Source organism: Helianthus annuus, chromosome 12 (assembly GCF_002127325.2).
Source record: "Helianthus annuus cultivar XRQ/B chromosome 12, HanXRQr2.0-SUNRISE, whole genome shotgun sequence".
NCBI lineage: Eukaryota > Viridiplantae > Streptophyta > Magnoliopsida > Asterales > Asteraceae > Helianthus > Helianthus annuus.
In genome coordinates this window covers 63002438-63012613 of record NC_035444.2, presented here as the reverse complement: position 1 = coordinate 63012613, position 10176 = coordinate 63002438, and the positions used below count along the sequence as shown (strand labels likewise).

General features: G+C 38.7%; 1 protein-coding gene across 1 annotated transcript; it reads left to right on the top strand.

Moving 5' to 3' along the window:
- Positions 1–7480: 7480 nt before the first annotated feature.
- On the top strand, positions 7481–9093 carry LOC110895147 (uncharacterized protein At4g28440). The gene is made up of 2 exons (XM_022142426.2): positions 7481–7829; positions 8716–9093. The coding sequence occupies exons 1-2, from the start codon at positions 7568–7570 to the stop codon at positions 8901–8903; spliced, it is 450 nt and encodes a 149-aa protein (XP_021998118.1). The 5' UTR covers positions 7481–7567; the 3' UTR covers positions 8904–9093.
- Positions 9094–10176: the final 1083 nt, after the last annotated feature.

The window sequence follows — 10176 nt, the reverse complement described above, 5'->3', positions numbered from 1 at the left end:
TATGAGAAGCCGTCTGCCGGTAATAGGGTGTTCTTGATGAGGGAACTGTTTAATATGAGGATGAACGAGGGCAGTTCAGTTGCTGATCACATTAACGAAGTCAATTCAATTTTGTCCAGGTTAGCAACTGTGGGCATGAAGTTGGATGATGACACTCAGGTTGTGGTTTTGTTATCTTCCTTACCTGATAGCTGGTCAGGATTTGTGACAACGGTCACTGAAACTGCTGGAACTGGAAATTTGAAGTTTGATCGGGTCCGGGATAGTGTTCTGGGTGAAGATGTTCGCCGGAGGAACACTAGTGGAGGATCTACTTCTGGTATGCTCAGTGTTAGCAGGGGAAGAGGTAAAAACAGAAGCAGTGGGAGTCGTGGGAAAAGCTTATCTAAAGCTGGGAAGAATGTGAGGTGCTGGAACTGTGGTGAAAAAGGGCGTGTTAAAAACGAGTGTCCTGATCCTAAGAAAGAGGATGGTAAGCAGCATGTAAACAGTGTTGTGTCAGATGAATCTGACGGTGACGTACTGGTTTGTTGTGAAGAGTCTATAGATTCTTGGGCTATGGATTCTGGTTCTTCATTTCACGCCATGCACAGCGGGGAGACGATGGTGAATCTGAAAAAAGGAGACTTTGGAAAGGTACGATTAGCTAACGGTCATGTTCTTAATGTTACGGGTATGGGAGATGTCAATCTGAAGACTCCACTGGGCACTACATGGAACTTAAAGAACGTCAGGGTAATTCCAGGTTTAACGAAGAAACTTATTTCTGTTAGTCAACTGGATAAACAGGGACTATATGTTAAGTTTGGTGGTGGGAAGTGGAAGGTGATTGATGGAAATCTTGTTGTTGCCTGTGGGAGGAGACGAGGATTGTTGTATCTTGTTGAGATACCTGTTGAGGGAGTAGCCATCCCTGTACAGCATAAAGTCTGGTTCACTGAATCTAGTAAGCGGAAGAGGGTTCAAATTGCAAACTTGAATCCTGGTGCTTGGGATGTTAGTTGAATGTAGTCGGTGGTCTAAGTTTAAGCCAGTCAGGGGAATTGGTGATAGTGGGAGCACGAGTCGTGTTCCGGGTACAATCATGAAGAACCGTTGGGTTTTGAAGACGAAGATTCCGACTGAAGAAAAAAGCTCTCCTGGAAATGGTTTGCAAAATGTGGAGAGTGGTATTGATTCTCGGTGTATCTCTGGAGCTGGTGGATCGTGCAAGCCGGTTGAGACAGAGGATGGGTCAGTGACAATTTCAGTCATGGCTGGGTTGGAGCTTGTGGGAGCTTCAACTGGTCTCTCAGGTACTTGATGAGAGGTGTGGTTGCAACTAGGTGGTATGGATGTGACTGAAGTCTTAGCTTGTTCTTGGGAACTGGAGGCATGAAAGACTTGAACCGGTGATAGGTTTACTTGGATAGACTTTGTGGTTTATGCAAAGCCTCCAAGTGGGAGATTGTTAGATATGAAGGCTTTGCAGGAATGCAGGAACAGAATAGAGCATCTGCATATGCTCTATTGTTTAATGCGCTAGTATTTCATAGATGCTCTAATAGATGCTCTAGATGATAGATGCTCTAATCTATTGCATCTACTGTTCACAGATGCTCTAATTGTGACAGATGCTCTAATAGATGATAGATGCTCTAATCTATTGCTACTATTGCTAGATGCGCTAATATGGAAATATGGAACAGATACGTATATGCGCTAGTTTTTTGTTAAGTCTGATATCCGGTTTCCTATTTTACGGTTTCTTGGTCAACAAGTTGAAAACCCTAATTTGGGAATTATAAATAGTTGATAGGATCTTTGCAATTTGTATCACCTCAGTAATAAAATCCTAACCCTAGTTGCAACCCGTGGACGTAGGTCACCTTGACCGAACCACGTAAATTCTCGTGTTCTTTATTTTCTGCTAGTGTGTGTATGTTTGTTCCGCTTCCGCTCGAGCCTACTCTGGTCCGATACCCCTAACACTCCTAACCTAATCGAGATCGAATTGAGCCGAGCTTGAGACTAAAAACAAATTTGTTCAAAAAATGAGTCCGCGCTTCACTTTGAACTCAAGCTGACACGTGAGCGTAAACAAGCTATTATTTGTGTAACTATTGTTTAATATATTAAATATATATTTACAACAATCACTTTTATATACAAAATTATTATATTAATTAAATACTTTAATTTTTTCTACAAAGTGTAAAAAGTCATAAATCACCGTAATGTCAATCATAAAACACACTCAAAACCCACAAATAACAAAGTGAAGATTACTAAAATGCTATATTTGTGAGTTTTGTGTTTTGTTTTGGATGATAAAACTTTGATTATCGAATGGCTAACATTAGCGTGTTTTATGTTGATTATCATGTTGTGTTTTATATTCATAGTTCTACGATGGTGTGTTTGAAGTGTTTATGGACTGTTAGGGTTCAGATATTAGTGACCTTCACTCTGTAATTTGTGAGTTTTGAGTGTGTTTTATGGCTGAAATTGTGGTGTTTTATGACTTTGTACACTTTGTAGGAAAAATGGACTTTGTAGCCGAACCCCACCTTACTTTATACTATGTTATATTTTATAGTACTTATATTAAAAAAATAATAAAAAATGTATATAACTTTATTAAATAATAACAAATGTGTCAAGCTCGAGCTAGATCTTGAAAAGCTATTCATAAGCCGACTTGGACCTTTAAGAATCGATCTAAGCTCTCATAAGTCTAACAATCTGAACGCGAGCCTAATCGAGCTCTCGGGTTTGGCTCAGCTTGTTCAAACCTCTACGTTTAGTCCGAGTTTTCAAACCGTGAACCAAAAGCACACCTATCCTAAACCAGCCAAACTAGCCGATGCGACTCGGATTGTGATTTGGTCATGTTTCAACAATATTTGAACATCCTAACATCTACTACAGGCCAGATAACCCTAAAAAACTAAAGGCACATGATCCAAAAAGATGACATATAATTAATTGTAAGAAGATGATCAAGAATGAGCGTACGTACGTACGTACCCAATGATAAATACAATGGCGCCGATGATGGACAAAACTGAAGCAATTAATGCGAACGGCAAGCTTATCAAAAACGCCAATGGCCTGCAATTCATTGTTATTTCAGTGAATGTAAATTTTTGGTATTGTTTATTAAATTTCGTCCTCAAAGAAACTCTACTGCTTTGGTTCTAGTGGATAAGCGCTCTTTACGTCCTTTGCAACCGCTTTTAATTCCGGCGTTGGTAATTTTGTCGGTGAAACTTTTTTCTTGGTAAGTTCAAATGGCCTTTTTCGTCACTACACTTGAAAATAAGTTGGTCTCCTTGGACTAATAATATATATTTTGATTTTTTTTTTAGATTTTAAATTCATAAATTCAAACGTTTCTTGAGTTGGATAAAATATTATCATTATTATTAATAATCATATTAAATGGTGTAAGCCACCATTTTGCATCCCCCATAAACTAGTCTCATAGGCAAATCGAAGAGGTAAATCAAATGTCTCAGAGTAAATCAGATGGTGCCGGGGTTTCATCCCTGAGACCTCCACAATAGATTCTTACATCTTTACCACTGAGGCACTGTAGGGACGAAACATAGTATTTTTATGGTAAAAGTTTATAAGGAAACATGTCCGGTAGGTAACATAGCATTATTAAAACATAAATTTGATTCTAATGTCGTTGCGGTTCAATTAATTCGATTATTTATACAAATATAACCATAACCGAATAAAAACACGGTTATAAAAATATCATAACTTGCATTGGTTTCTCAAGTGGTTTAAAAAGACTGTGACACATCATCATGTCTAATAGATAGTGAGGTTCTCTTTCATCACTCATAAGTTATTTTTTTATACTCGGTGTTGGATTTGGACTCATGGAACACTTTACCATGGGGTTCTTGCATTTTGAGTGCGTACTTATTAACAAATGAGTTGTGTAGTACCTAACTATAGAGATCATCACTTGGCCTCACGACAATAGAATTTCATTACATGTTCATAGTGCGTGTTTTGAAGTTTAAGATTATTCGGGTTCATTTACTTAGGGGGTGTTCGGCTTAGCTTTTTTAAACAACTTATTAACTTATTGGCTTTTTGGGGAGGACGATTTGGACGAGGCTGGGACGGCGACGGGCATGGGGGGTGGTCTTTTTGGGGCGGCGGCGGGAGGACGGGCCGAAGGACGGAGCCCATACCCTCCAGTCTAAGTTGTTTAAAAAAGCTAAGCCAAACACCCCTTTATCTTTATGCCAATTATGTTAGTTTTGGTTCTATTTCCTAACTCTTTTTATTGTTTTTCATAGTTATGGTATTCGATACCATCCCTCATGCCCTAGATTTTGAGGAGCAAACAAAGTGTAGGATTCCTCTAACGAGTACATGGAATAGGCTCTTGCCGCCTAGATGCCAATAGATCGTCAGTGTATTTTAGACCAACAATGTCCCCTACTAGATTAACGATAGTTGACACAACCACGAGGTTGACATGGGATGATCGGAAGTAATATGTAGCAACCAATGAGTCTATGATGACAATGGGGAATGCTTTTATAACATAGGCCATGTTAGTCGTGCAACACGAGAAAGGTTATTTTTTAATAATTGGGTAATTACTTTACAAACAAAAACCATTTTTCATTATCATAGGGGATAAATGAATATCAAACCTCACCTTGTGAAAGAATTATATCTTTTCATAGTGGGATATACCAAGGACACATCCTTGTCTGGGCTCCTTGCCTGGGCCTATTCTATAAAGACTGATGAGTGGGCCTAAGCCCATTTAGTATTTTCCTTATAAAAATAAGACAGTTAAAGCAAAGAGGGTCTTCCCGCCCAAATGCCATAGGTGGATTACTGTTCAGAGAGTATTAGAACTTAGATGTTTTTTGTATATTGGAGAACCGACTGACCAGGATACAAAGGTGAGAATAAATACAAATTATATTATAATAATGAATAAAAGGAAACTATCTAGAAGCATCCCATAATATATTCTTGGCTGTAACTTTGGTATGGTAAACAATGGAATGAGGAATTTATATTCTGATCCTTTAATTATTCTAACAAATGACCCTATATTATTCCTTTCTAACACTTACAACCCTCGTCCACACCTACTTTGCCAAAAGGACACTACACTCGATAACATACACCCATCACCAGTGTAATAGCAAATATTGGGTCCAAGTTAAAGTGCAATGGACCCATCCCCTTACACAAGGCACATGGACTGTGATGGCTTAGAGGCGGTCACATAAATAGTTAGATACATGGGTGGGGAGACACCTACAATGAAATGGGTTAAGACAAATTAGAATTTGTTTGGGTGGATCATGGTGATTCTTTACCGTTTAAACTTAAAACTACTAAGAATAAAACACCGTTAGCCTCACCCTAGCAGACATCTCCTACGATTACTATTCGACGCGAGAATATGTAACGGTTTTTCGAGATTGAAAGTATAGATAATACGTAGATTTGTCCTTACCATTTGGTGGAGTGGAAAAGCCAACGAAGATAAGAACTAGGCCTCGTTTGGAGGTCACAAGTTTGAATCCTAGCCAACACGGGCTTCGTCACACCGTTAACGCCAGAGAGTCTTGGATCTTGTGGCGGCACAAAGCCTGTCAAGTAGCAGTCGACAGTATGGTTTCTTGTGGGGACACGGACAGTGGCGGAACTAGCTCAAAAAGTTAGGGGTATCCTATTTTTTTTAGGATCAGGGGTATCCTTTATATAACAGAAACGGAGTTGAGGGGTATTTTTACACTACGGAAATGGAGTTAAGTGGTATTTTTACACTACGAAGATGGGGTTGAGGGGTAGCCCATGCTATCCCTAATAACACTACAAGTCCGCCACTGGACACGGAGATGTCCCGTAAGCCGGTGTTTTGTCCCTTTGTGGAGAAACCTAGTGGGTCCCGATGCAGGGACAGCCTCACAGTCGTGCCTGCGGCTGTTCAGTTCCCAATCCTCTAGTGGTTGATATCTTGATAATCGCTGTAAAAAAGAACAAGAAAGATAACAGGGAGATTTAGACAATGGGATGTGTTATGGACTAGGATCAAATACAAAGGCTCCTAAAAATAAACCCATTACACAAAAAAAAAAAAAAAAAAAAAAAAAAAACCTAAACACCCACCATCACCCAAATACCTAAACCCCTTCACCCACCCCCATTTTCTTTTGCCGAGGGGGCTGTGGGGTGGGGGTTTAGGTTGTTTAGGCGGTGGTGGGTGTTTAGGTTTTTTTTTTTTTTTTTTGACGGGGGGGGGGGGGGGGGGGTTATGTTTTTGGGGGATGGGGGTGTTAGGTTTTTATTTAGGGTTTTTGGTGAAATATAGTTTTTTTTTTTTTTGGGGGGGGGGGGGGAGGGGAGGTGGATGTTTAGATTTTGGGTGATAATATAGTGGGTTTAAGACTTAAAATCTCTTATTAATAATAGCTACTGTAAAGAATAAAATCTCTTATTAATAATAGCTACTAGCCTACCATTAAGAATTTCTATAAAAAATCAAAGTGAATTTCAAGAGCAAATTATACTCAATAGATATGTTAAATTTAAGAATTTCCATCAATAAAATCTCGTACCCTTTTACAACCATATGTATAGAACAGAACAAATTATACTAACCAGTAACCGTATATAAGTTTCAATCGATCGACCTGTTAACCATTTTTATAAGAACAGAACATAGACTTACAGAGAGAAGCAACGTCGAGCAGAGAAGCGACGTCGAGCAGAGAAGCGGCGTCCAGTAGAACCGAGATCGTATGAGCAGAGCCGGAAAGTTGGAGCGTCGTCTTCTTTGAGCGGGAGAACCAGAATGACGATACGTATTATTATGATCTAGGGTTTGAATTGGTTTTCACTTTCATTTGTTTATTAGTGTAATGGACCTACAGTTGACATTTGTTTTTTATTAATGTAAAATGGGCTTAGTAACTTGGGTCTAAAAACAATGGGCTTCTTAAAAACTTAGGACTAGATATAAATATAATCACAAAAATATGCATTGGGCCAATCGGTTCGGTTATGGATAAATCGGTTCGGTAAAATGGGCTTAACCGTAACCGAACCGATTTTTTCGGTTATTATAAAAACGGATAACCGAACCGTCGGTTAAGGCTCGGTTCGGTAATTTCGGTTATTTCGGTTTCGGTTCGGTTATTTCGGTTATACGCTTACCCCTAGTTTAAGTTTTAGCTTATTGGACATTTGTCAGTTGTTATTCTATAAAACCTTCTTACAATTTTGTATGTTTGTAGAACAACTTAACCTTGAAAACCCTTTATTTGTGTTACCTGGCTTCTCCTTGGCTAGGAATATAAAATGCCCGGTCAACGTGGTCAACCTCTGCCAGTACACTAATGATTACACCCATGGGCCAAAAAGCCCATGAAGGCCCACATAACCAAATATAGCATGGAAAACGAAAAGAATCGGAAATGAAGCCATTCCCAAAATAGTATTTGCGTAAAGATTCGTCAAATATGCAGTCACTACTGAACAAGAAAACCGATCAAAACCCTACCCATTACATCCAAACATCTGTCTGCCAATGGCTACCACCAACTCGCACGCTCAAAGCTCATCAACTCCGGCCAAACCGGCGCTTCGAAAGCCGGTTTTTATCAAAGTCGGTGACCTGAAACCGGAAACTGCCGGTCTAACGCTCATCGCAAAGGTTCTTAGTTCTGAAATTGTGTTGCAGAAGGGGCTTGTTGCGTCAGCGTCTTCTAATGTTCGTAATGTTCGTATAGCTGAGTGTCTTGTTGGTGATGAAACCGGTACTATACTTTTTACTGCTCGTAATCATCAAGGTAATCTTATTTTGTTGTTGTTGTTGTTGTTATGTTTTGGTTTTTGAAATTGTTTTGTTTTTTAAGGTGGTGATGTGGAATTTGAGTTTTGTAAACCCTAGGTGTGATTTTGTTATGCATTGTTTATGTTTTTGTAAATTGAAGATTTGTGATTTTGTTTTGATGAGGCAAATTATGGTTTTGATGTGTTCAATTGCTTGTTACCTCTTCAAATTGCAAAAAAGAAAAAAATAGAAAGAAAAAGGTCAAATAAAGTCAATGTTTGACTTATGTAGGTCAAATTAACCATGTTTTTACTCTTTGGTTGCAAATTGAGCCATATTACAATCAGATAGAAGTAGGTTTGTAAACGAACCGAACGTTCAGCGAATAGTTCGTTAACCGTTCGGCGGGAAGTTCGTTTATGTTCGTTCGTTTAATAAACGAACGGACATGAACAAGAAATTTTGTTCGATTAGTTAAATGAACAAACATGAACAGAGGTCTTGTTCGTTCAATTGTGTTCGTTAACGTTTGGTAAGGAGTTCGTGTTCGTGAACGTTTTCATGAACATTCATTCATTTGCGTTAGTATATTTTATCTATACATCGTTCATGTTTAGATTTCATCATACATCGTTCATGTTTAGATTTTCGTAAATTGAAGATTTGTGATTTTGTTTTCGTGACGTAAATTATGGTTTTAATTAGTTTAATTGTTTGTTACTTTCTCAAGTTGTCAATACTTAGAAGAGAAAAGTCAAATAAAGTCAACGTTTGACGTTTTATGGGTCAAATGAACAAGTTTATCGACTACAAACATTGAACTATATTACAACTATTTGATAGAATCAATTGGGGATGCGAAACGTAACGAAATTATTTAAAACATTGTTATTTTTTTGCAGTTGATCTTATGAAACCTGGTACCAGTGTCATCATTCGAAATGGAAAGATCGACATGTTCAAGGGGTCGATGAGGCTTGCAGTTGACAAGTGGGGTCGTATCGAAGTAACTGATTCTGTCACTTTTGAAGTCAAAGAGGACAACAATCTGTCGTTGATGGAGTATGAGCTCGTAAATGTTGCTGAGTAGGTAACCGAACAACTGGTGTTTCGTAAGGTTTATTTATGCTTATATTAATACTGGTAGCTTGATTTAGTATGGTGGAGAAGACGGATCTTTTTGCGTTATTATGAAAATTATGTTGTGCTGGTTAAGTTTCGACTGAAGGAATGTTTTGGCTCTTCTGTTTATATATTATATGATTCGTAGACTTTAATCATGTTCATCTCAATTTACTGCTTTTTGCTTTGTTCCTTCTGGTTTGAACTGCATCATTTGAGCGATTCTATAGAAAGAATGTTAAAACGTATATGTTTATGGTTACATTGACTGGTCAAATATATATTTACAAAAAATGCATTAGTTTGTATTGTCATAGGCTATTTAGAAAAGTGGTCTCAACTCCTGACCCATGTGGTACCGAGAAATGTTGCAAGTATTTCGGCACCACACTTTCTTAATCGTTGCGCCACCTCTAAAAGATATGCAAGAGTGACTGACTACTGACTAGATGCCCATGTGCCGCAAACGTTTGGTATGTCGCATTCTTTCACCGCAACAACATTCTGAAAGACTGGCTTTGCATTGGCAAAAGAGACCCTTGACAAACATTTAGTCCTAGCGTGCAACGCCCATTTTTCTCTGAAATAGTCTCTTGGCATTCAATTACGACCCTTTGGTTTCCGTCCTGCTGAGACCCACGAGCACAGCACGCGGCTCCTTGCAACATATCATTTTAGCCTACGCTCCATGCAACACTCTCGAGATAATGATCTCCCCCACCTGCTTTGCCCGACAAGTAGACATGGACCTTCTCAATATATCTTCTCTCACTGCCATGTTTAAGACCTTCTCAAACTAGTCGAAGGGTTGTGCAACGGTCGGCACCAGACTGGTTGAGTAAAGCTGACCTGAACTCGAAACCAACAAATCAAAAAATCTCAAACCAAATATCGGTCTTGGTCCTTCTTAGGTTACTTGGGCGGGCTGGACTTAGGTTAAGCCAGACTGCCAGAACAGATAGGTCGTTTTGCATTCAGTTTCTTTCGGTTTTGAAACAAGAATCTGGACCCATAAACACCCACCCGTAGCCCCTGGGTACAAAGGCTCAAAGATAAACTTATTGACGTAATTTATCATCTTTGCTAACATATGATTACATACAAGTCACCTTTGCTAACAAGCGTCAGCTAGTAAATTAAATTGTTGTAACAAAAAAACATGCAACACTCCCTACATATGAAGCATTCTTCATATGATCTTTTTAAATGGTTATCTTTTTTATAATTAAGCTTGTCATTTT